Below are 27,292 nucleotides of genomic sequence, written 5' to 3' on the forward strand. Positions count from 1 at the left end.
ACCCCCAACCCTGCCGCCGCGCGGAATCCTGGGAAGTGTAGTTCTCTGTTCCTTCTCGGCCACCGTCTTCTCCGGTGCCGCCTGATGATTGGTTTGTTCTAAGGGCACCGCCCACATGGCTGGGAGTTTTGGTGTGGGCAGTTCTTGTGTCTAAAGCTTTTTTTTTTTTCCAACGAATTGAAGGACCCCAACAGATTGGCCTGTTTGAAGGGTCCTGAAAGGGTCCGAGAAGGCAGGAAAAGGGGCTAGGGGCCTCAGTCGAAGGCCTAACCCAGCCTAGTTTCCTTAATAATAAAGTCAGCACCTATATAGCGCAAGGTTTGCAAAGCTGTTCACATCTCATTAAATCCTCTGCAACAATCCTGGGGCCGCTAGGTGGGGCAGTGAACAGAGCGCCGGGCCTGGAGTTCAAACGGGGCCTCAAACGCGTGCTAGCGGTGTGACCCTGGGCAAGTCACTTGGCCCTGTTTGCCTCAGTTTCCTTACCTTGTAAAATGAGCTGCAGGAGGAAATGGCAAACCGAAAACCGATGAAGAGTCGGACACGGCTGCACAACAAGGAAAATGTGGCAGACTATTCAGGCCTTCCTGATTCGGGGCGGGGGGCGGGGGGTGGGGTGGGGGGGCTCTACCCGCTGCTCCACCTGGCTGCCGGCGTTACCATAGTAACCGCAAATCCTCCCCACCCTCATTCTCAGCCTCAGCAGTCAGGTTGTGCAGCCTCGGGTGAGGCTGTCAAGGTCAAATATCTTCCTCCACCCTCACCCTATCAGGTTTCTCTGCCTTTCCACAAAAATAGCCATAGTAAAAGAGTCAAATGACCACAGTAATCCAGCGTCTGATAAACCCAAAGATCCGAGCTTTGGAGGCAAAAACTCACCCTCGGACAAAAATTGCTGAGAAAACTGAGAAGCAGCTTGGCTGAAACTAGGCATAAACTAGCATCTCGCATCATACACCAAAATGAGGTCAAAACGGGTACGTGGCTTAGGTAGAGAGGGTGATATAAGTAAATTAGGGGAGGATGGGAAGATGAGCCAGTCCCATCTATGGCTACGGGGAAAACTGATGACCAAACGAGAGAGAAGGATCATGGGAAGTAAAATGGACAATTTTGATTGTATGAAAGTGAAAAGGTTTTGCACAAATTAAACCAATGCAGCCAAAATCAGAAAGAAAGCAGGAAACTGGGGGTGGGGTAGGGGAAGAGAAAGACATTTACAGCAAGTTTTCTCTGATAAAGGCCCATTTCTCAAATATATAGGGCGCTGAGCCAAATTTATAAAAATACAAGCTACTCTGCAATTGATAGTCAAAGGACATGAATGAGGAGTTTAAAATGCACTAAATCACTATTGATTAGAGACATGCAAATTAAAACAACTCTGAGGTACTTCCTCATACCTATCAGATTGGCTAACATGATAGAAAAGGAAAATAATAAATGCTTAAGGGGATGTGGAAAAATAGGTATACTAATGAATTATTGGTAGAGTTGTGAACTCGTCTGGAAAACAATTTGGCACTATGCCCAAAGGGCTATAATACTGCGAATACCCTTTGACCCAACAATACCATACTACTAGCTCTGTATGCCAAAGGGATCAAAGGAAAAAGGAAAAGAACCTGTAAGTACAAAAATATTTCTAACAGCTTTTTGTGGTGACAAAGAATTGGACATGAAGAGTATGCCCATCAGCTGGGGAACAAGTTGCATTACACTTACTGTGCTATAAAAAATGATGAGCAAGATGGTTTCAGAAAAACCTGGGAAGACTTGTATAAACTGATGCAAAGTGAAGTGAGCAGAACCAGAAGATTATTGTACATAGTAACAGCAATACAATGATGATTGACTGTGAAAGACTTATCTACTCTGATCAATACAATGATCCAGGACAATTTGGGAAGAGTCATGATGAAAATCGCTATTCACCTCCAGAGAACTAATGAAGTCTGAGTGCAGACTGAAGTATAATTCTGTCACTTTTTTTGGTGATATGACTAATGCAGAAACATATTTTGCATGATTTCACATATATAATGGGTATCATATTGCTTGCCTTCTCAGTGGGTGGGAGAGTGACTGGAGGAAAGGAGAGAATTTGGAACTCAAAAAAGAATTTTTTATAAATTGTTAATTTTTTAAAAATTAATAATAAACTAAAGAAACAAATTGGAAAGCAATTTAACAGAAATTAGGTTTAGATAAGTATTCACACATATACCACAATAAGCTCCAAAGGGTCATGTATAATAAACAAATTAGAGGAGTAGGAAAGTATAAGGGAAGAGTCCTTGACCAAATAAGAGATAGAGAGAACCACAGGAGATAAAATAGATAATTTTGATAACATAAAATTTTAAAGGTTTTAGGGGCAGCTAGGTGGAGCAGTCAGTAGAGCACCGGCCCTGGAGTCAGGAGGACCTGAGTTCAAATCCGGCCTCAGACACTTGTCACATGTACTAGCTATGTGACCTTGGGCAAGTCACTTAATCCCAATTGCCCTGCCCGCCCCCCAAAAAACCAAAAAAAAAAATTTTAAAGGTTTTGCACAAACAAAATGTAAATAGATATAGGGGAAACAGTTAACTGTGAAAAAATTTTGCACAGAATTTATAGGGTTCCGATATCAAAAACATATAGAGAACTGGTTCAACTATATAAGAATGTTAAGAATATACAAAACTATAAAAACTCCTTTAAACTACTTTACAGGGTTGAGTTGGAGGTTTATAAATTTATTTGTAATTCAAACTGTTGTGAAAATCAATGCTGAAAACCAAATATGTTAAATAAATAAATAAATAGAAAATAAATTTAAAAGAGCTCTTTGTTTACAAAAGGATCACCTGAAACATCCTTGAATTGGAATAATAATGGCAATAGCTAGCATTTATGTAGCACCTTGCAAAGTGCTTTACAAATATTATATCATTGATTCCCACAACAACTCGTTAAGGAAATGGTCAAACGGAGGTTCAGTGTCTTGCCTAGAGTCATACAGCTAGTCAGTGTCTGAGGCAGGATTTAAACTCAGATCTTGCTAAATCCAGGTCCAGCACTATCCTCTGTACCACCAAGCTGCCTTGTGATGTTGCTGAATCTAAAAAACACAGATCTGTGTACAGGTATATGCATATGAATGCAACCATGAACTGAACAGGAAATGAGCAAAGCCACACTTCCTAATTGCAGCTGACTACATGTTAGCACTTTTGGGGATGTGCAAGGGTCCTTGGATGGATGGTTAAGCCCACTCTTTTCAGCCTCATGTGATTGAGCACAAAAGGATTCTTGTATTTCATGATAAAATAACCTCTTTGTCTGGAAGGATTAAAGGATGGGTCCGGAGGATGTAGAGACAGCTAGATGACAAGGCCTGGAGGACCTGAGGGTGCTAGTAAGGGAACACAGTAAAGTTTGGTGGTCATCCATCTCACCAAAAGGAATAGAGTTGGTGAATCCGATCTCATCCAAGCCATATAAGCAGACAAGCAGCCCAGATGGGTTCTGAGTAGCCTAGACTGTGGGTAGGGGATAAAGAGGAAAGCAGGGGAGGAGGAGAGGCACACCGAAGTCTTCTGGTTCCTCCCACCTCCCAGATGTCTCATGTAGGTTGTGGCAGCCCAGTCTAGAGCAAGAGGTGAGAGAATACATGCATCTGTCTTTTAGAGTAATACATCCAGCATTTCCCTAAAGAACAATGCTTCTGATGACCACTAAAGAAAAAAGGCAAGTAGAAAGTTTTGTTCAAATTATTGTAAATTTATTACCTCATTTCCTTTAGGATAATAGGAATGGGAACATAAAATAGAAACAACATGGGCAGAATGAAAAAAGTGATGAGAAGAAGAAAATTGAGATGCAAATGATTAAAGGACTAAAAAAATTTGCATGATGTAGATCTTAAGGTATCCATGATATTGACAAAATGTATAACAGCTTAAGGAATATCACATATTAGTTTCTTAGGGAAAGATTATTTCAGTGAGATGAAATTTCCGATACGTCAAAAAGAAGCCTATTTGGGGAAATTTATTTGAACCATTCAACTATAATTATCAAACACATTTTCTTTTAAGCCAACATATGCAGTTTAAGAAACAATTCCATTTTTTCTGGGATAACTTACACATTCACCATTAAAATTTTTTTCTCAATCATATAATCTCAGAATTGGAAGGTATTTCGCAATTCATTTAGTCCAGCCCATATCTGAATAGGAATTTCTACTACAAAATCCCAAACACTTAGTCATCTAAGCCTCCTACCTCCTAAAACAGATAATTTCATTTTTTGCGTAGCTATAATTATTAGGAGGTTTTTCCTTATATCAAGGTGAAATATGCAGCTCTGCAACTTCTATTCATTGTTCCTAGTTCTACCTTCTAGGCCCAAGCTAAACAAGTGAAATTCCTCATCCACATGATGGTACTCACAGATACTAAGGCAGTTAACGTGTCTCCCCCAGACTTCTCAAGTCTTCTCCAGGTTAAATATTCTTGGTTCCTTCAACTGATCTTTGTGTGGCGTGGTCTCCACTCCCCTGACCATCTTTGTCACCCCTCTTCAGGTGCAGTCCAGTTTATCACTATGCTTCCTGAAATGTGATGCTAAGACCTGGGCTGAACACTCCAGATGTGGCCTCACCAAAGACAGGATGCAACAAGATCATCACCTCCCCTGTTCCAAACATTGTGCCACTCTTAATGCAGCATAAGATTACATTAACTTTGGGGGCTTTCATGTTAACACTGTTGATTCATACTGTGTTTACAATTCACCAAAATCCCTAGATATTTTACATAGAAACTATCATTCAACTATACCTCCCCTAGCTTATTCTTTTGAAGTTGATTTTTTTGGACCTAAGCATAAAAGTTTACATTTTTCTCTGTTAAATTTTATCTTACAGTGTTCTAACCTCTGGTCTAGTATGACTATACCATCCAATATATTAGTTTTCAAAGATACTATTGTTCTTGAAGCATACATGTATACAGAGACCAATTTAAGAGAATGTGGCACAGGGATAAAAACATACTTTCTTCTGGTCAAGCTTCTGGAGGCAATCTAGCTTACTGATGCACAACTTAGAACAAAGGCCGCTGTGGTAGAAAAGGATGTATATTAAGAAAAGAGGCTGTCCACTAGTAGATTTGCCAAAGTTGACCAAAGATTTTCTTTCTTCTTTTTTGGACATTATGTTCTAATGGTGAGGATTTCATGTAAACACCATTGACTCATATTATGCTTACGCATTACATATTATGCTAACATATTATGCTTTCTAATGGTAGAAATGGTGGAAGGCCCACATAGTTTTCTGGCAACTGCTGTCATATCTTGTCTTCCCCAAACAATGAGGAATGAAGAGGAAATATAAATAAATTCTGAGAGTGATGAAAGAAGAAAGAGAAGCCAGGAACAATATCCATATTATGTAAAGAATGACTCTAAAGTATATTACTCTTACCCTGGCTAAAGAAATGTAGGACAGGAGGCTTTCAATCTTGGGCCTCTATGGACAGCCAGTGGCTAGAAAGTAACAGCCCACCCCCAAATAAGATGAACCCCTAACCAAGTTCAGATAACACCACTTTCAAATGTTGCCAGTCTTTGCTCAAGCCCATAGAAACCTAATAACATGAGGGAGGGAATGATCTGATGGATAGACAGTGATTGCTGCCCAGATTCCCAGGTTCTGTCCCTGACCCTGATCCTTGGGTTTAAAAGAAGGATTTATAGGAAAAAGAAGGAACCTATGTCAATGCAAGAAGTGAGAGAGGAGCCACAGGGAGCTGGGACTGGCTCAAGCTGCCAACGAGTGGATTAGGATAATTGGAATGAACTGTGAACTGGGTGAAAGCTTTACGAGCCTGTGGCATTCTTTGTCCCTTCTCTTTTCCCTTCAAGGAGGAACTAACTGTATTGTGGGTTATCTCCTCACTTTAACCTCACTGCTTCCCCGTGAGCTTGAGGAGATTCAGTCTTTGAGTAGCTAGGTGGTAGAGAAAATAGGATGTTTGACTTGAAGTCAAAAAGGCCTTTATCACTCTGTCACTTAACTTCTCCCAACCTCAGTTTCCTCATCTATAAAATGGTATAATAATTGCCCCCACCTCCCTGGGTTGTTTTGAGAACCAAATAAGATAACACATGTAAATGATTTTGCAAAGTGGTATATAAATGTTAGAAATTAGTATTTTCACTCCAAAGTCATCAGAAGAGAGAAAAACCTTTTGCCAACAAAAAACCAACTGTCTGCTGCATTTTGATTTATGCTGAGATGAATCGATAAGAAAGAAAGGGAGTTCTTTCCAAGGTGAAACATTTGATTAAGTTAGAACTAAACCAAAGGAAAGAAAAGTGCAAAGACCAGAGGTAGACGTTCACAAGGCCTGCAAACGCGAGCTATTCCTAGGGTCCTTCCTTTTTGTGGGGGAGGGCGGTGGTGGAAGGCAGACAGTGAAGCACAAGCAGCAAGTGGAATGGAAACATGCTGCTTTTGTGAGGCTGAGTGGGAAGATCGCAGAACCGCCTAAGTGTGCTGGTCCAGCAGAGGGCGCTCCAACAGAGCATGTACTCATTGGGGTGGAGGAAGCAGCCCACAGGAATTCGGAGATGCTACCACTGCCTGCCCTGGCTCACCACCTCCCCCTGGTGGTTAAAGAAAGAAAAGTAAACCAACCTAGAGCGTAATTTGGAAACATGTACATAGTGCTTTTCCGGACAAAGTCAACATAAATTGTAATCAAGTGAAAATAATCTGAAAACCTGGGAATTGTTACCTGTTATGAATATATAATAAGATAAAGGAAATTGAATGTGTTGATGACAAATGAGAAAAGACGGGTAAAAGGTCTGCATGGAAACAAGAGAAAGAAAGACGTTTAAATATTTGTCAGTTTTGTTTTTGTTTTTCAAACACTTTCCATGGATTCTTTAGACAGAGATATCACTAGAATGAAGTTCTTCAGTTTGCTGTAGCTTGCTGGGACATTTAATACCTCAATTTGCCGGTGGATCTTTGATCTCATCTATGGGGGTTCCCTTTCTAGTAACACAGGTGGTGATCCACCCAAGTTTTGTTGTTACGCTCCGTAACAGTGAAACACTTGCAGTCTAGCTGCCCAAAGACCAATTAGGAAGCTATTACTGTAATGATCTAAACAAGAGGTGAGGGCTTGAACTGGGGTGATGGCTATGTGAGTGAAAACGAGGAGACAGATGTAAGATAGATTGTGGAGACAGAGTTAGCAAAATATGATAACTGATAGGATTTAAGAAGTGAAGGAGCAAGAAAGGTAAAAGATGGAAGGATAGCAGAGCCCTCAACAGAAATTTTTAAAAGTTAGGAATAGTGGAGGGCTTGGGGGGAATGATAACAGATATACTTTTACTTTGAATGCGTTGAGTGGTAGATGTGGTATGAGATCGTAGGTCAGCAGAAGATTGGATCTTCATAAATAGATCTAAGCATTGTCTACAAAGTGATGATATTTGAATGAATGGAAGTGGATGAAAAGACTAAGTAAGAAAATGCAGAGTGTAGAGATCTTAGGATAGAGCCCTGGAAGGACACCTATGCACACAGAGTGAGACAGAGAGAGACAGAGTAGATAATCCAGCACAAGGTTAACTGACAAGGAGTAACCACTAGAAGAAAGCAGTGTCATGAAAACCCAGGGGTGAGTGGACATCAGAAGGAGGTGGTGATCAATAGCATTAAATGCTTCAGAGAGCTCAAGAAAGAGACAGCCAACCTTACTAAAGATAGATAGATATAGAGATAGATAGAAACATAAATAGACACATAGATACATAGACTTTACAAGCTAAGAAGGAGAGCATTCTATCATTACAAAAGAGGACCTAATGGAACTGGAAGATCCACTGAAGCCACTGATTCATCAGAGGAGAAGAATTAGGTTACCATATACTATGAAAATAAAAGATAGAACATTAAAGAGAAGAAAAGTAGTTCTATGTTGAATCGAACCTGACGCCATAGTGCTTCACAAAATTATTCACTACTGCATAGCAAGAATAACAAAACTCAATATCTGCCTGATCGAAACAGACACTTTTTTCATGGCTGTCCAGGAATACAAGAGACTCACTCCACATACTGCATGGACATCATTCAGTTAAGGTAAAGGGCCCAGGGATTCCTTTCACCTTGGGCCCTGTGACTCCAAGAAACAGGTTTGGAGCTCTGGTCTTACTTTGTTCATGCTTTTCAGTCCTAAGTGTAGTAAGTAGAGTCATTGACCTGGGATCTTGAACTGTTGAGAACCTTGGAGCTTAGGTTTCCAGTCCAGATAATAAGGAAGTCCTGAGAAGCCTGTGCCCCAGGATGCAAGCCCGGGAGATCTTTGGTCTTGAAACTTGTTGAGACTAATGCTATGTAAGAACTAAGCTAAATTATGAACCTAATTCCCCTCCCTTCCCCAAAGACTGAGGTGGTATAGGAGGGATAATGCCTCTGAAGTGGTGTGGGGAAATGTTTATATGTTTGCTTTTGCAATATTTGAAGTAAATATTCCTTTGTGAAAGCTAATCTGGGAGCAGCTAGGTGGCACACTGTATAGAGTACTGGCCCTGGAGTCAAGAGGACCTGAGTTCAAATCCCAGTCTCAGATGCTTACTAGCAGTATGACCCTGGGCAAGTCACTTAACCCCAATCGCCCCTCCCAAAAAAACCCTAATCTGACCAATAAGTAGTTAAATGGAACAAAGGTGCTTAAACCCCTAAAACTGAGGAGAATACAGTTAGTGGGGGATTGGGTCACTGATACAGATAAATGACCCTCTTAAAACCCTTAAGAGTCCTAAAGAACTCTGGGGAGCTGGCTCAAATGTAACACACCTGGCCTTGGGACAATGGGGCCTAGAGCTCAAACTCTTGCAGGTGCTTTCCCCCAAAGGGATCTCAGCTCCCCCACAAGCACTGGTAGAACAAAATTCATTTTAACACAGTCCTGAATAGAGAAAGTTTTGAAGCTCTTAGAAAAATTATGGTCAACTTGCCTGGTGCCTACTAGTTAAACTTTGTTTATATATGTGTGTGTGTATATGTATATGTATATATATGTATATATATATACACACACACATATATATATATATACACATACACACACATATATATATTTGTTTTTCCATTGTAGGCAGATTTGAAAGAAAGATGTACTATTTCTCTGTTTTATTTTGGATTATGTAGGAAATGTTTGTGAACAGTTCAAAAAGTGATTTCAAAAATGTATCTGTGGATGGTTTGCATTTGTATTAATGGTTAAAAGTTCTATTTTCACTTCCAAATAAAAATAAACTAACACAGCACACACACACACACACACACACACACACACACACACACACGCATATGAAAAATAATAAAAGGTCCCAGCCAGTAGGCCTCCTCCGTTCTCTCAGAGACCCAGCACAGTCCCTGCAATTCACAGCACCAGCACCACCCTTAGTGTAAAGGGTTCAGTCAGTCAGTCAATAAGCATTTACTAAGTGCCTCCCAGGAAGGAAGTATGGAACTTATGACTCTCTTCACATACCTCTCTTCACAGAAGATGTTGATACGTCCATTGGCAACTTAAGAAGAGAAAGATAATTCGTGATTAAATCTCAGCCATGGAAGCTACCCCAGGGTGAACTGGCTGGTGTGGGGCCTTCTCTTGATACCTTGCTTTGGAGCGACTAGAATTTCTCCTCCAAAAAGTGAGGCACTCTTGGTACTAGCTCACAAAGAAGCAAACATCTGCTTAGCAACTTTTGGCTGTGGTTCACCTTTTCCGTTCCACCTTCTGGAGTAGGCACATCAGGTGCGGGTGAGGGGTTAGGGGGGAAGATTTGTCCTCCTCCCTGCTGGTTCTCAGGAATTGTTAATGGCTGCCTTCAGAGAGCTGGATGTGCTTGCCCAAGCCCACCTAGTCCAAGAGAGTGGACTTTTCCAATCCAATAGGTGGCAGCAGCCAGGGTACTGGTGGACTGTCCTAGAGAAGCACAAAAAAAAAAAAATCCATGTGCTTGCCTATGTGGTCAGAGAGAGGAGCTCACGGACAACAAATCTTCACTGGACACCATAATCCTAGAATCTAGCCTTCTAGCCAGAGAAAGGAGATGTAATGGGTGGCACCAGCCTTGGGGACTGACTCAATAATAATTCCAAGTTTGAGAATTTGGCCATCCAATTTTCTATCTAGAGAAGGGGAATTTCCTGAATGGCAGAATTCCCAGAGAAAGAGGAGAATAACCTCTGTAATCTACACTGTTGAAGCACCACTAAGGATCTAAAGTCACCCTGTGGGTGAGAAAAGGGCTTTGGTTTTGCTCCCCACTATTCAGTGAGTTATTTAGTCAGTACAGATTCGCTAGGAAGGGGGCTGCCTGTCTAGCAGGTCAAAAATGTGTTCAAACTACAGGGTATCACTGAGTTTGGAAGACTCTAGGATCCTGTAGAAAAATGAAATCCATTAGAAAGGAAATTTTTTCTTGATTGATCATGGACTATTTTGAGTCACTTTGTATTTTCTTCTTTTTTATGGACTTCTGTAAGTACTTGGGATTTTTGGAATTTTATGTGAAGACTACTTTATACTTAGTATGCATATGCTACCTTGAACTCTTGTATGGAAGTTAGGAACCCTGTTAGCCACATTTGGGAATGACTTACAAAAGCAATATTCAGATATTCTTCAGACTAAATTCTGAATCAAGGCATAATAAACCAAAGATAGAGTGATGTTTTATGACCACTATTTGGATTAGACCCAGTCCAGGGGAGGCTGCAACTCAGGGCGGTGGGCCACAGGTAGAAGGGAAAGCCTCATTCCTGGAGTTTCCATCTGTGTTAACTCCTCCCTAGAGAGGCTGTGTAGATTCCCAGGCCTACAGCAACTCCATGCCATCTGTAGTCCTCATGGCCCCACCAGCACTGGAATATTCTCTTACTCTGTATCCACCACCTGGGGGCTCTGACCTCTGACACCAAAGCACTTCTCCTCCCTTCCACCCCTAAACTGTCTGTCTCCACATGGTTTTCCTCTCCTTCTACCCAGACACCATGTCACCTCATCAGTCTTCACTACTGAAGTCTCTTTCTCTCCTGGGTATTTATACTTTCCAATTTCACAATACCCACTAAGAGCTGAAGACTGCTCTTGACATGGCCACTACACAAGCATGGAATTCCTTGATTCTCCCCTTCCTCCTGTTGTTAAGGTGCTCATTCATTTTTTTTCTCTCTCTCTTTCTCTTCTCAAACCATCTTGTTTTTATCTTTTTTGCATGTTGTATCCACCCAGAACAGTGACAGCTCCTTGAAGTCGGTCACTTTTTCTGTCTTTCTTTGTATCCCCAGCATTCAACACAGTGCCTTGAACATAGTAGGGCCCTAATATGTGCTTCTTGTCTTGACTTATTCTTGTTTTTGTGTCCCCAACCCCTAGTCTGCTGCCTTACACACAGAAGACACTTAATAAATGTTTCTTGAATTAAATTGTTGAAGTAATGGTTTATTTCTCTATTTAAAACATTCGGACTTAAAATCCGTAGTTGCATGTGCTCTTATCTTAAACCATTGGCCTGGAAACTTAGTTTTATTTCATTTATTACTTCGTCATGAAATCAATATCTGGATGCTAAAAACCTCATAAAATTCTCCAGTTCTAATATGTGTCTCTTTAAGTTCTATTCACATTTAAATGTACGCACAAATGAAGGAAATATGTCATAACTAGGAAGCCAGGAAATGAGTCAAAGCTGCTTATCCCTTTGCTGCAGATACAGCTAGTGGGCTGGTCACTGAAACCAGACACCTTGGTTTTCTATGGAAGGAATATAGAGCCTGGTACCAACAAGGCCAGAACTGGAGCGCTGTGTTTTACATTTCCTGCCTTTAGTGGATTTAAGCTAAATCCGCCACTTACATATACACATCTACATTTCAAAGAAATATTTGTTCTCTTTTACTAGGAGTTCTCAGTTTGGGGGTTGGGAGTAGGAGCGACAGGATTTGGGGGCCAGGTTCTCAAATCCCTGAACTTCAAAAAATGGAATTAGGTCTGTGACTCCTGCCCTAAAATTTATAGTTGATGCTCATTGGGCTCAGATATCTGACTTTATACAAAAAACACACACTTTCTCTCTGTCTTTCTGTCTCTGTCCCTCTGTCTCTCTATCTCTCTCACACACACACACAGAGATACACACATAGATACACACACACACGCCTCAGATACTTTTTAGCTAAGTGACCTTGGGCAAGTCATTTAACCTCTGTCTCAGTTTCTTCAAATGTAAAATGAAAATAATAATGATTATAACATCTACTTCCCTGGGTTGTTGTGAGGATCAGATAAAATAATATTTGTAAAGCACTCAGCACAGTGCCTGGCAATTTATCAATGCTTATTCCCTTCCCTTCCCAATATACACATACACCTAAGACATATAGGGCCTTCCAACAGCAAGCAACCCCAGGATTCCTTAGAATTTATTGTTAAAAGCCATTTAGCCCAGGGGATTGTATGGGGCGGGGATTGTATGAGAACATGCTTCTAAATTTAATCTGTTAACATTTTTACCATCCCTTTCTGAAGTCTAGACAATCAACAAAACAATAAATCAAGCCCTGATTTGTATCATTTGACAAGTTCCTAAGTGTAAATGATCACACTGAACCTTTAATAATCAGCTCTAGCAAGCCAGTATGAGTTGGCTCCAGCATGCTGTGATTCAGTCTCTTTCCTAGGAACTGAGAGGGCAGGATCCCAAGACCTCACCATGAGTAGTATACGCTTGGACCCAACTGGGCTCTCTATCTGCTCCAAAGATATAGCATTATCTCCAACTCAGGGAACTCCTAGGATAAGTTTAAAGAATGCTTAAATAGGGACCAAGCCCCTTTAAACTAGATTGTCAGGACAGACCCCCTATAGAGACAGCGCTCCCTGGAAGACCTAATGAGACCACTTAAAAGACACCACTTTGAAGGAAACCGAAGTTTGCTTGGCTGAGATTCCATTGCTTCTTGTCCTTATCTAAAAACTCTTCTAAATTCCCCTGATCCCATAGCTGTATGACTTTGGGCAAGTCACTTAACCCCAATTGCCCTGCCTTCCCCCCTCCAAAAAAAAAAAAGATAAATTACCCTGATCCCAACTCAATTTATTGAAATATGCTTCTGTCTACCCCTTCTGTATGAACCCAGCTTACCTGCCTTAATGAGGAGTTCAAACCACCTCACTCCATCACAGACCCAACCTGGTCTTCCCCTGACCTTGCTAGCTCAGGTCTCTCATGATCAACCTGCAGTTTATCCAACCAAGTGTCTGTTCAAGCCACACACTAGCCTTCATGTATACCTGTGCTCAGGACCTTTGACCTACTCTATACTCTCATATAACCTCTCCACCAATTGTTGGTCTACCTCATGTTGGCAGGTAACTGCCAAGACTCAACCAGGTAAGCTTGAGCAAAAATAGCCCACATCAAGCACTTTATGCCAAATCACAGTTGAGGATAGCTTAAGGCTAACATTTGGGTGCTGTAGAAGACATTTTGCTTGAGAAGACAGGTCCTACAGTCGAATGAGGAAAACTGAACCCTACAGCCGTAGTTCCAGAACTCTCCTCTGTTTGCTAGAGGTCTCGGCTTCACTCCTTTACCCCAAAAGTGCCTTCTAGGAAAACTTGTTGAAGTTTAGGTGACCACGGCAAGTTTTCTAGTCGAGACCCAAGCATATATGGAATGATGCCTGACATATTTATTCACAGAATCAATGAAAAAAGGGAAATTTGACTTCAAAAGTATAACTGAGACTTGGTGGGTTGAAATCCTTGTGTGGAATCAATGGTTCTAGAAGGGTATACCATTATTCAAAAGAAACAGGAGATTTTTGTGGTTTTTTAATGAGGGAGAGAATTAACAAAGGTACTGGAGTGTTTTGCTATTTCCTTCTCCAATGGATTAAGGGAAACACAGGTTAAGTGAGTTACGCAGGGTCATACAGCTAGTAAGTGTCTGGGACTGGATTTGCACTCAGGTCTTCCTGACTCCAGGCTTAGTGCTCTATTCACTGGGCCACCTAGATGCCTTCCTGTTTTTAATGCAATTATAATTTCATTTGAAAGGTCATCATGTGGAAGAGAGATTAGACTTCTATTTCACTCCAGAGGATATCAATAGATGGAAAAGGCAAAGATTTAAATTTAGGTTTAATAAAGAAAGAACTTTTTAGCAGACATCTATCCAAACATAAAATGTGCTGCCTAAGGAGGCAATGGACTCTCCCTCACTGGAGGTCTTCAGGCCAAAGCTGGATAATCATTTGTCAGGTGTGTTGTGGAGGGGATCCTGATTTGAGAAGAGACAGCCTCTGAAGTCTCAATTCAGAGATTCAATGATCCCTAAGATCTTAACATGAAAGTTGGAAAGGGGGCCCATAACACTAATCCATTAAATTACTGTTCTGTTCTATGTAAGAGACACCTGGCTGAGGCAGTTTGTATTGAAGCCACTAGCTCTTGCCTTCCTTTGAACCTAACTCAAATGTCCCACGCATGAATTCAGACTCTTCTCCATGCCTGGAATGCATTTCTTCTATATCTCTCCCTGTTGAAATTCTTTTCTTTCAGGGCAAAGCTCAAGTGCCACCTCTTCCATGAACCTTCCCTCCCGCTTCCCCTTATGAAAGTGATTTCTTCTTTCTTGAACTACTTACAGCACTTTGCTTAAATCTTTCCTTTGCCTTAGATTCTATTTTCCTTGTGCCTTTAATGAATTTTATCTTATTCACGTACATCTCATCCTCCAATTAGATTATAAACTTGTTGAGGGCAGAAACTGCAGTTTTTCACCTTTGCATTTCTGCCTTACCGGAATATGTATAATTAAATGTTTGAGTTGAATTGAATTAAAAGTTGTTAAGAGAGAAAATCTATTAAGAGCTAATTCCCCTTATGTTCAAAATAACCAATTCTGGTCTGAGAGAGACAGGGCCTGGGGAAGGAGGTTTTTTCATATCTCTCTTCTGGGAACTTGGAAATAATTCTTTCTGCTTAAAGAAAGCAAATACAGGCTCTTTTGTACTCCCTGGCGGTTCCTCTCACTCTTCTGCTTTGAATAGATAAGGAGAACTGAGGCTGTAAGAGCAGAGAGGTCCAAAAAATCAACTAAGACTTTCCCCTACATTAGGTCAAACAGCCCAGGCAGAGTGAATAGATCACTTGTAGCTGAGGTACAAAGAAGACAGCTAACTGCTGAGAGATGAGCAGAGCTTGGCAGGCTCTGAAACTACCTCAGGCCCAAGCTTGAGGACAAATCCCCAGGAAGAGCTTTGCCAAAGCCAAGATTCAAGGTGAGTTAATAAATGAAAAAGGGCTAGTGGAATTCTGCCAAAGACCTTTAAAAAGTTGATATGAAATATCTTACAACATAGGATAGAGATTTTATCTTTGGTTTCATTGAAATGGGGGACTCTCAGGTAAGGAAACTTCCTTGTTCAATGGACTTTCTCTGAAACCTAGCCTCTTAAGAGAGTTGCCTAAAGCACTGAATAGTTAAATGACTTACCCAGGGTCATACAGTTTTTGTCAGAGGGAGGACTTAAACATAGATCTTCCTGGCACTAAGGCCAGTTCTCTCATCCCCTATGCCAAGCTACCTCTCACATCTTTATGCTTGGGGGGGTTAAGTGACTTGCCAAAGGTCACACAGCTAATAAGTGTGTCTAGTGTCTGAGGCCAGATTTGAATTCAGGTCCTCCTAAATCCAGGGCCGGTGCTCTACTCACTGCACCACCTACCTTCCCCCACATCGTTAAAAACAAAGGTTGCTTAATGTCGTTCAGCAAAGAGTACTGAATTTGAAATCAGAAAGCTAAGTTCTAATCCTAACTCAGCTGTGTGAGTTTATACTAGTAACTTGACCTCTCTGGTCCAGGTTCCTCATCCATCAAATGAAGTCGACTGGATTTGATGACTTCTAAATTCATAGAGTTAAGATCCAACATTTTGTGAGTCTATGAATCCAAAGCAAACCATCTTTCAGAACTCAGTAGACCCTTGAGAGTATTGGTTAGCTGAAAAATTTATTCATGATGAACATCCCATTAGCTAATGCCAGCACTTTTCCGAGCACTTTCTCTTACATTATATCCTAGATGGGGGCAGGGAACCACATGTGGCCCTCTAAATACTCAAGTGCTTTGACTGAATCCAAACTTCACAGAACAAATTCTTTTATTAAGGTTCCTCACCTAGGTTATATATTTGACACATTTGAGTACGCCAAATGCCAGATCCTAATATTTCTATATCTCTGCTTTTTTTCCTTTCCTTCCAAACTCATCATTCAAATCAGCGCATGAAATTTATCAAGTATTTTTTGTACCCCATTGGGCATCAATATCTCTGCTGGTGTTAATTTCGTTCTACAGCATAAGTCGTTACTGTATTTTCTACTTCAGTTTCCTAAATGATTCCACTGAACAGTCCTCAAAATTGAAAAACTGAAGTTTTGCAGAATACATCTCAGATGCTCACAGGATCATAGATCTTTGGACCAAGAAAAGACTAATATAGAGATAATCTGGTCCAACTTCCCCACTTCAAAAATGAAGAGACTGAGTCTCAGAGAGGTTGTGACTTGCTCAAGGTGAATCACACAAATCTTTATATAGTATGGTATTAGACCAGATTCATACAGTGAGAATGATAAAAGTCTAATGCCATACTATATAAAAACTGCATTAAAGCTCATTTAACTCATTGGTGTTTGAATATGTTGGTATGAATGCTGCAATACCTTATCTATAGGAGGAATGCTCTAAAAGAATGAAAAGGCTGCATAGCCTCTGGACTCAAAGTGACATTTAGTCATTTTCTAGCAGTGTCCGACTCTCTGTGGCCCCATTCATTTGGGGTTTTCTTGGCAAAGGTACTGAAATGGTTTGTTATTTCCTCCTCCAGCCCATTTTACAGATAAGGAAACTGAGGCAAACAGGGTCAAGTGATTCGCCCAGAGTCACACAGCTAGTAAGTGTCTGAGGCCAGATTTGAACTCAGGAAGATGAATCTTCTTGACTCCAGGTCTGGCACTTTATCCACAGTGCCACCTATAGCTGCACTAGCTGACTCAGAGTACTTGTACTCAAATCACATCTTTGCTGCTTTCTTCCTGTTTGTATTTAGACAAGTCCCTCAACCTCCCTGGGCCTTGCTTTCTTCATCTCTAAAATATGGGGCCTAGACTAGATGATTTCTGAAATCCCTTTTGGCTCTAGATCTATAGCCCTACGGAGGTAATGCTTAATAGAAGTGAGTTTTGCAGATAATTGACATTTGTCTATTTAAGCATAAAAATTACTTTTCTTTTAAACACTGAGTGAAAATCTTTCTGAAATGTATTATACTTTTCTCTGCCTTATGAAAGTGCACTTTACATAACTTGACCTTTTTTATAACATAAGGTCATTATTTCGAACACCAATTATGAATAACCTCAGAGGCTTCTGAAGTGTCAAGCTATTTACCCTTTTACTAACTGGATCCAAATTGCAGTGCTCTTAATTTTTATCTCTAGTTTTCTAGCTTCTGTCTGTTTCTTTGAGGTCAGACTGTCAGCTCTCACCATTCCTGCTGTCAGTGAGGAGTGACACCTGCTTCTTCTTGCCTTTAGCTGTTATCACTTTTAAATTTGCTGCTTCCTATGTACTTTGGACTAGAATGCCAAATGTTTATTTAAAATATAATAAATTCTATTTGAGGGAAGCCTGGACAATATCCCCAAATTCTCAACTTTAGTGAACTTTTAGATATCAATTTTGCATCCTCAGAGGCCTTTTTCCCATATTCCCCAGTTCTTCACAGTGTTCTAAAGGGGTGAAGTTCCTCCAGTCTGACTCCCACACAAGTGAACATTTATTATATGTACTACTATCCCTGTTCTAATGCACCTACATAGTTTGATTCACACACAGTACAGTTTGCATTTTTAGAAAACAGAACAAGATACAATTTTGTTGAAACACTACGATATAGAATCAAAGCCTGAATCTCAGCATTATGAAAGACAACAAATTCAAATGCTTTCAGGATAGAATACTAGAAAAATAACCAGAAAATCACCTAAACATTCAGCATGTTTGTTTTTAACAAGTTTATTTTTGAAAGATATATTTTTTCCCTGATATGCACCTTTTATCTAAATATTTCTTTCCATTCTTCCCTCCACAACATTTCATTTCATACCTTATTTCTGATAGAATTAAGACTTATCAAAACAACATTCTGTATTTTCCCACAAAAATATTATTGTCCCTTAGAAATTAATATTTAGCCATATTTTACCAAAGATAAATTACCTAATGCCCTAAAGAGCTTCCAAATTTCAAAATAATAATTACCTAGGAAAAGCTGGGGATCTTCTTTTCCTACCAAGTCCCCATTGGCATATAAGCTAGATGTTCTTATTGCCTAAGCTATTAAGCTACTTATTCATTCTATAATATTTATGGAATCCCTACTGTGTACATAACGTTATTGCAGAATAGACATTGTTCCTTTATAAATTGATCCATGCAAGGTGTAACTCAAAGTTAAAATTTTGATGCACTTAAAGTACCTAGTAATACTGCTTCCAACGGTGCTCAATATAGAGTTTTGTCGCTGATAGAATCCAATTCAGTATTAAGTACTGGTAAGAATGAAGTTAGGGTCAGATTTTGCCAGCACTTGTATAAATAAGCTAAGGAAATACAGGCCCTTTCACTGGCCTAGGATGCAAGAGAAAAAAAAGCAACAAGATATGAGTCAAAGTTTTCAGAAAAATTGGAAACATACCCCAAAGCTTTGAAATTTCACTTCCTCAGGCTCACTGCCATCATTGGCAAGTGATTTTTTTTTGTAGGACCCCATATTTTGGAACCATATTTTGTTACTTGGTTACCATTATTGGAAGGGTAATTCATTGGACTTTAAGTGTTTTCTCAAGGATAACTAACTACCAAAAAACAAAAACAAAAAACCCTGGATCTCCTGTACCTGTAACAAATGAAACCAAGACAAATCACTACAACCTCGCCAACCACACTGTCCATCAACCATGAGACACAACTTCATAGGACACTAGGCTTTCTGAGTGTAGATGCTTGTTTCATACAACTCCTTTCAAGTTACTCTTTTCTACACTGAACACATTCTCTTTCCAAGTCAAATCTTTCCTGTTATCATGTGTACCTTAAAGGTAAACATGTATTTTAATCATTTAAATAATCAGAAATATATTACCTTACTTTTCCTAAAGACTGTTTTTTTTAAACTATCCCTTTATTTGGTCCCTCTTTAATTTACCTTACCTACGTAACAGGAACATTGAAAAAGGAACTCCTCCGCACAGATCAAAAAGGGAGTGATGCCACCTTTGGCAACTATTTACCTGTCTCCTATCCACTTTACAGAAACCATTTGGCTACACTTTACCCGTTGGAAATGAACCTAGTGATGGTGGCCAACATTTTCCAAATTTGCTATTCCTGCGATTATTAAAATATATCATTGTATAAAATTCAGTTATATAATAAAAAGCAATAAAATGATAAAATTTAAATAAATAAATAAAATACCTTACGTGGTGTTGAAATGAATGGTAGAAAAGCTAGTTTCTCAATAAAGTTACATTCATTGGTGTACCAGTTTCTACAACATATAGGCAATACTGCCCTCTAAAGGGTAGAATGTGTCATATTCTTTAGTTACTAAAATGGGGAATTTTAGTTCAGTTTATCCCTTCCCCTTACACTGACCCTGCCACTTTCCCAGTTATCTCATCTTTTCCACTATCCCAAGGGATGCTGACTGCCTTTGAGCTTGCCACCCAACACTGACAGGTAGCAGGAAAGGGGCCCCCTTGGACTGCACACTGAATATTGGAGTGACAGCCTCAGGGATCCTTGAAATCATTAGGTCAGGATGTGTAAATTCAGTCTACAGCCACTCCAAGGTGAATCCTTAAATAGACAAAGCTGGGGAAAACAAAGGATCAGGTTAGTTCCTTCCTTGAATTCTGAACCAGAGATTTTTGTTTATTTAGGGTGTAGAGAGAATGGTCATAAAGAGAAGGTAGAAGTCCTCTTTGGCCTCTGCAATTGGGTTTTTGTTCTGGATCCTCTGAGGTTCCTTAGAATCAAAAGGGGGGGAGGTATTAGATCTGCCTTGCTCCCTAAGACATCTTTGGGGCCTTTCAATTACCGTGGGCTTGAAGTGAATCCCTTGAACTGCCTTGACTCCAAGGAAGTCTCCTAAACCCTCTTTGGTCTCAATCTGCACCCCCAAGGCAGAACTGGAGCCATCTTGAAAATCAGGTAATTCTGCTGGATATGCATTCAACCACTGGGTACTTAGAGAAGAACATTTAACTAGCTTTTGGCTGGCATTGGTGACTGGGAAACTTTTGATGTTGACAGGAAAACACTTTGCTAGCACAGAACATATTAGTATTGCCTTTGACATGTACTACTGTTATACATGGGAAAAGTCTCCAGCACTAAATCCCAGTCCTTTCAGTCACTGGATATCACAGTGGTGAGAAAATAAGGGCTATGAGGACCCACCTGTTTCAAGTCACATAGTTATAAAATCTCAGAAATCCAATTCATACCCACACCATGCAACCCTCTTACAATAAGAAGTTGGGTTTGTTTTTTCTTTCCATTCTTTGTGTACAACTACCCATCCCAGTTCAGCTCCAAGGTCTTAATCTCTGGGGGAAATCTTTGCTCTCAAAAAATCATCCCTCCATATTTGTCCAGAGAATCCTTTGAGTCCAAACAGGGGTTTCCATGTTTGGTTTTTGCATAGAGCTGCACTCTAGATTCCAGCTGCTGACTAAGTTCATCCAGGGCAGTGGTGCAGGACTCCAGGCTTTCGGCCAGCTTCTGAATCTTGGCCTTCAGTACGGCCTGGCTAACCTTCGTGGCCCCCTCTGCATGCCTGGGGATGAGGAAGCCACGTGAGCCGAAGAACACGATAAAATAGACTGAATTATATAGAGCAATGGAAGCCTTTTTCCCAGACTGGAGAAGTTGGAAGTCCAGACAGCCCTGCCCCCGGCAAAAGAAATCCAAGCACCCTAGAATTTCCCTCATCTGGTCCTGGCAAATGGTTGCAATGTCCTGTACTCTTCTCAGCTGTCGGGAGTTGCAAAACACCAGGGACAAGTCTGAACTGAAGGTAACTGCCCCTCCCGCAGTGGCCACACCCAGTCCCACTGCTGACGCCAGGAGAGAGGTCCCTAGAGTGACGGGACTCAAGGACAGTCCCACAATGGCCGTGATGGCTCCAGCTGCACTCAGAGAACTTCCTGCGATGTTAGCCAGCAGAGACCGTTGGCGAAGCTTTTCAATCTTGCGGATTATGTCCCGGAGGCTCCGGATCTGGCCATGAAGTCTGCCCCTTCTATCTAGCAACAACACCTGGAAACGGCGAAGAGAATCCACAGCTTGGGGCTGGGGGACGATGAGCCTTTCCATGACACTATTAAGAAACAGACAAAGGGTCAATGAAAAGGCTTTATGCAATGATAGGAATTGTGTCTGTGATCACTATCAGCAAAAAACGGTCCCTTAGTGGTGGGAAGACCTGAGTTCCAGTTCCAGCTCCAGGACTTCCTCTATCTTAACCTCTATGAGCCTGAGTTTTCCCCTTGTAAAATGGAAGTAATAATGTATTATCACAGGATAGTTATGAGGCTTAAGAGAGGAAAATGTATGTAAAAAAGCACTTCGGGAACTTTAAGATGCTATAAAAGTGTCAATAATACAGGCCATGACCCCTGAAAATTGTAGAAAGCTTTCAGGTGAGAAAACACCCTCAGCCAAGGCAGATCAACAAGTGCCCTATAATTTATGATCTTAGAAAGTTGCCTGGGGAACACTAAAAAGTTAGAGGATTTAAACATAGGTGGCTCTCACAGTCAGCAGTAGGACTTTGAAACCGGTTTTATTGCCTCTGAGAGTGGTGCTCTCTACCCACTGCACCACACTGCCTGTAGCTATGATCTCATCAGCATTACTTTCAAACATGGATTCTATTCTAAGTTCATTTACTAACCACGCAAATACTTTAACTTTGGGCAAGTCACTTAAAGGGAGTCAGGATCTTATTTTCTTCAGAAGTAAACAGGAATAACACTATCTCCCACTCACCCTATGGGGAAAAAATGAAAATAAATTGTATTATAAGTTTAAAGAGCTTGACTGGGGGGAGATAGTATAGGAGGAACGAAAAGTAGTCCTCTCCTTTTTTATTCCCTTTAGACTCTCCTTCCACTCCCAGATCTGCAGTATCATTTTGGGATAACTAAAAGGTTTTTTGGGAGGTTTCATAATGGTACTTTTATCTCAGAATCCAACCTAAAAATATAGTATTTTTGTGTTGTTGTTTCACTTGCTCTTATAATGAGTCAAGATTCCTCAGTTCTCCCTCAACAGCATCTCTTTCCTGGTCATTTCAACTCTGTGATGAGAGATCTGAAATGTTTACTGAGTCGTCTCTTTTTTTCTTTTAATTAAAAACCAAAGCTTCATGGAGAGCTATAAAAATCAACAGGATGGCAACAGCAGAAATACAAGATAAAAATAAAATAATACGAAATAGAAACAAAAATAACAAAATAAAATAATCATTAACATGGACAAGGCAGAGCAAATTGCAGATGCTTTCAGCAAGGAAAGCTTACTTCCTCCTGTAATCAATGATTCTCACCTCAGTATATGTAGGCCTGATTTCTTAGTCAGTTAAGAGTCAATAAGCATTTTTAAATGCCTTAAGAAGAACTTCTTAAAGGTGAAGAATAAGTAGGTGAGGCAGGACATTTTAATTATAATATAATTAAAGCTTTTAAAATAGCACCCCTACTTTTAACTTACCAAAGCCTTTTTGCTTATAGTTTCTTCTGTTAATTCTTACAATAACCCTGTAAGGCAGATAGTATAAGCAAATTATATAGAGCAGTTATGCGACCAACCCAAAGGCACCCAGCTAATAATTAATAGAGCTGGGACTGGGATTCTCGTTGCTGGCCATATTCCCTATCCATTGTACCACAAATTGGTCTTCTATTCCCAGGGAAATGCCTTAATAAGACCATCAAAAGAAAGAAAAACTCAAATATACAACGTTCAGTGACATAATCTCAATATTAACAGAGTCCCAAAGGCTATTTTTTTCCTCTAAAAATATCACATTGGGCTTCCAACTTACCCTTTCTTCACTTCTGGGTGCCTCCAAAAAGGAAAAATCTTGGGCTGTTTCTGGATGAGTATATTTTATAGTTAGGAAGGACCAATAGCTACCCTGGGAAAACGTTGCCTCATTCCAGGAATATGCCATTTCCTGCCTCTGGCCCCATGCTGCCTTAGTCCCGAAGGATGTGACATACGGGAAAATGACCTGGTAGCTGTGCAGCCCAGCACAGCACATCCCGTGTTGAGGAAATGAACATTGTGTATTTGCTTTCCCAAGAGTGCAGGAAAAAGAACCACAGGTTCTTCTCTAACTTGAAACAAGTGTTGTCATCATTTCAGGGGGAGACCCTGCCTTTCCTATCCTGAGAATAGCTGGTGACATCATCGAAGAGGACATCAAAAGTGTTGGCTGACCAATTACAGAGCTTCTGAAGAAACATCTCCTAAACACTCTTAACAAAGGAAAAAAAATTTCTTGCATTAGATATTCATCTCCCATGTAGAGTGACAATATTTTAAAAAATCAAACTGTGAGTGTTTAAACATACATGCAGCCCATAAGACAGGATAAGAAGTGAAAGCTACGTCCACAGGAAGGGGTGAGGGTACCACCAGCTGGGCTCAGAAAGGGCAAACAACAGAGCAAATGCGTCAGAAAAATCAACTGGGTCATGTCACATAAGGAGCTAATTATAGACTTTAACAGCAAGGGTTTGGCTTCATATTTTAACTATAACTTAGAATTGTAGCCCAAAGGAGAATCAAACAAATGGGTTTTATCTACTCACGCAAAGTGAAGGGGAAGTGCTGGGGTAATCTACTACATAAGACACTTGAAACAATTGTGTGGAAAGCATATTGGGAGTGGAATTTGACATAGGCTAAGTCAATTGAGGTTTTATTAACTTGAGTAATGTCAAATTATATTAGCCAGCTTTGCATTATCTTCAGTGCTGGGGTATCTGGATCAGACTGCCCTAAGGTGGGGAAGTAATTGGCAAGAAAGATTTCAATAAGTTTAGCTTCTTAGCTGTGGTGGTCCGAGGCTTTTCCCTCCTGTCTTTGTTATTGTCATGTGTGGTTTCTTTAGAGAGGGTAAGAGGCTGGTGTGATGGGGAAGAAAAAAAAAGAGGAAGTAAATTCTTGTGTTGCAACAATCTGCTAGCAGCTGCTGAAGGGGTATAAGACCCACCAACAACCAGCACACAGAAAGCTGCCAACACAGGTTCTTTTGATCTGCTTTACTAAGGAAAGCAACGTTAAGGGGTTAACAATCTTACTTTAATCCAGCACACAAATATCATTCACTCAGCTCAGGGGGAAAAGCCAGCACCCTGAACTTCAGAGCAAATACACATTACAAACATACATTTATAAACAAACCAAATACAATTCAGAGTTACCAAGGAACCATCAACATCTGAGTTCAGCTGGGAGCTCAACAACGGCTGGCCCAGAGTCACACACCACTCCTGCTGTGGCTCAGAGCTCCAAAAGAGAAAGCCAACCTCTGGGTTTATATATCTTGTTCAGGGTCAAAGGTGAGTCACACATGCGACTTACCCACATGACCTAAAATCATCACAAAAATGCAACTTAAACCCACGTGGTCTAAAAGCCTCTGATGTCACAAACATGTCACTCAAACCCATGTAAACTAGGTTTTTCCTTGAGGCAATCAAGGAAACAAAGGCCAACTCTTCAAGGGCACTTGGTTGAATAAGTGCTAAGAGCCCATCTTGATTGCCAATACATCTTATTAAGTGAAAAAAAAGTATTAAAAAGAAAGTTGGTATGGAATTCATTTGTTTCCTAAAGATCTATTTGGTTCAAGGCTGGATTGTATAATGTCTTGGCAACAAGGACAAAGAATACATCCAAGATTAGATCTGAGTAGTAATGATATGTGTTGTAGATTCAGCAATAAATATTTCATGATTGAGTTTAATCTCCTATTGCTGGAGAATAGGCATCTTCATGACAAACTATGACAATATGTATAGATATCAAAACCAAAAGAGCTAAAGCTATACAATTCAAAAAGGAATATTTTTTATAATGTGATTCATTTGAAAAAGATCTGGGGGGAGTTTAGTGGAATTCAAGCTCAGTGTGAGTCACTAGTGTCAGATGGCAGCCAATAAAGCCAATGAAGTCTTAGGATAAAATAAGAGAGTCAAGGTGTGCAGAATTAGGGAAATAATAAAACCTTGGGATTAGGGCAGAGCCAAAATGGCAGATTACCAAAAGAAGTACAATAAAGCTCCTCCTCCTACCTCCAAACATATCTAGAAAATTCATCAGACCACATTCTGATTGGGAAATTACACCCCCCCTCCCAAAAAAAAAATCACAGTGAGTCATTTTTCCCACCCATATTGGCATAAGAAGACAGACAGAGAGATCTGCAGACAGGGGGAAAGGGTCTAATCAGGAACAGTAGCATGGAGCATTCCAGCCCAGGGAGAGGCTACAGACTCCACATCAAGAAGAAGATCATAACAGCAACTACCTTACATGGTTTTTGTGAGGATCATATGAGATAATATCTGTAAAGCACTTATTACAGTGCTCAGTACATGGTAGGTGCTTAATAAATACTTGTTCCATCCCCTCCCCTTCTAAAAAAAGCAGAGTGTCCCAAGCTCGAACAGGATGCAGAAAGAGATGCCAATTGGCAGCTCTGTTGCTTACTACCCAGGTCTAGGTGTAAAAAATGATGAGATGTAAATGCTCACATTGAAAATTTAGCAATGAGGTCTAATGAAATAAAAATACTGATATTTCTCAGTGTTTCAGGAAACTCTGGCAAACATTGTCCATATATTATGGCACAGAAATATTTAAAACAAATGTAAAAAGTAAGAAATAGGTTTTTTTAAATCTTTGAATCGACTGAAAAACTACTTGAAGTAATTAACAACTTTAGCAAAGTTATAGAATAACCCACACAAATCATCGGCATTTCTATACATTACTAGCAAAGCCCCACAACAAGAGAGAGAGAGAAATTCCATTTAAAGTAATCGTAGATAATATAAACTATTTGGAAGTCTACCCACCAAGACAAACCCAGAAACTATATGAACACAATTACAAAACACTTTTCACACAAATAAAGTCAGATCTAAATAAATGGAAAAATATTAGTTGCTCATGGGTAGGCCAAGCTAATATAATATATTAAAAATGACAATTCTACCTAAATTAATTTACTTATTCAGTACCATACCAATCAAACCACCAAAAATTATTTTATAGAGCTAGAATAACAAAATTCATTTGGATGAACAAAAGTCCAGAATATCAAAGGAATTAATGAAAAGGAACACAAGGGAACTTGGCCTAGCCATACCAGATATTAAACTGTGTTATAAAGCAGCAATCATCAAAAATACTTGGTACTAGCTAAGAAATAGAGTGGTATATCAGTGGAATAGGTTAGGTACACAAGACACAATAGGCAATGACTACAGTAATCTGTTTGATAAACCCAAAGACTCCAGGTTCTGTGATAAGAATTCACTATTTGACAAAAACTGCTGGGAAAACTAGAAAACAGTATGGCAGAAACTAGGTGTAGACCAACATCATCACTGCATACCAAGGTAAGGTCAAATTGGGTACATGACACAGACATAAAGGATGAAACTATAAGCAAATTAGGAGATCAAGGAAGAGTTGACCTTGTTAGATCTATGGAGAAGGGAAGGATTTATGACCAAATGAGAGATAGAGAACATTATGAAATTCGAAATGGGTAATTTTGATTACATTAAATTAAAAAGGTTTTGCACAAACAAAGCCAATCCAACCCAGATTAGAAGGGAAGCAAAAAGCTGGGAAACAATTTTTACAGCCAGTGTCTGTGATAAAGGCCTCCTTTGTAAAATATATAGAGAACTGAGTCAAATTTATAAGAATACAAGTCATTCCCCAATTGAGAAATTGTCAAAGGATATGAATAAGCAATTTTTGGAGGAAGAAATTATAGCTATCTATAGTCATTTGAAAAAATGCTCTAAA

At 40.0% G+C, this 27,292-nt stretch overlaps 1 protein-coding gene across 1 annotated transcript; it reads right to left on the minus strand.

Moving 5' to 3' along the window:
- Window positions 1-18,080: 18,080 nt before the first annotated feature.
- APOLD1 (apolipoprotein L domain containing 1) lies at window positions 18,081-23,315 on the minus strand. The gene is made up of 2 exons (XM_036761791.1): window positions 23,283-23,315; window positions 18,081-21,554 (listed from the first exon to the last, which is right to left on the minus strand). Exon 2 carries the CDS (start codon window positions 21,548-21,550, stop codon window positions 20,801-20,803), a length of 750 nt encoding a protein of 249 aa, XP_036617686.1. The 5' UTR covers window positions 21,551-21,554; window positions 23,283-23,315; the 3' UTR covers window positions 18,081-20,800.
- Between the last annotated feature and the right edge of the window lie 3,977 nt (window positions 23,316-27,292).

This window comes from Trichosurus vulpecula, chromosome 5 (genome assembly GCF_011100635.1).
Source record: "Trichosurus vulpecula isolate mTriVul1 chromosome 5, mTriVul1.pri, whole genome shotgun sequence".
Lineage (NCBI taxonomy): Eukaryota > Metazoa > Chordata > Mammalia > Diprotodontia > Phalangeridae > Trichosurus > Trichosurus vulpecula.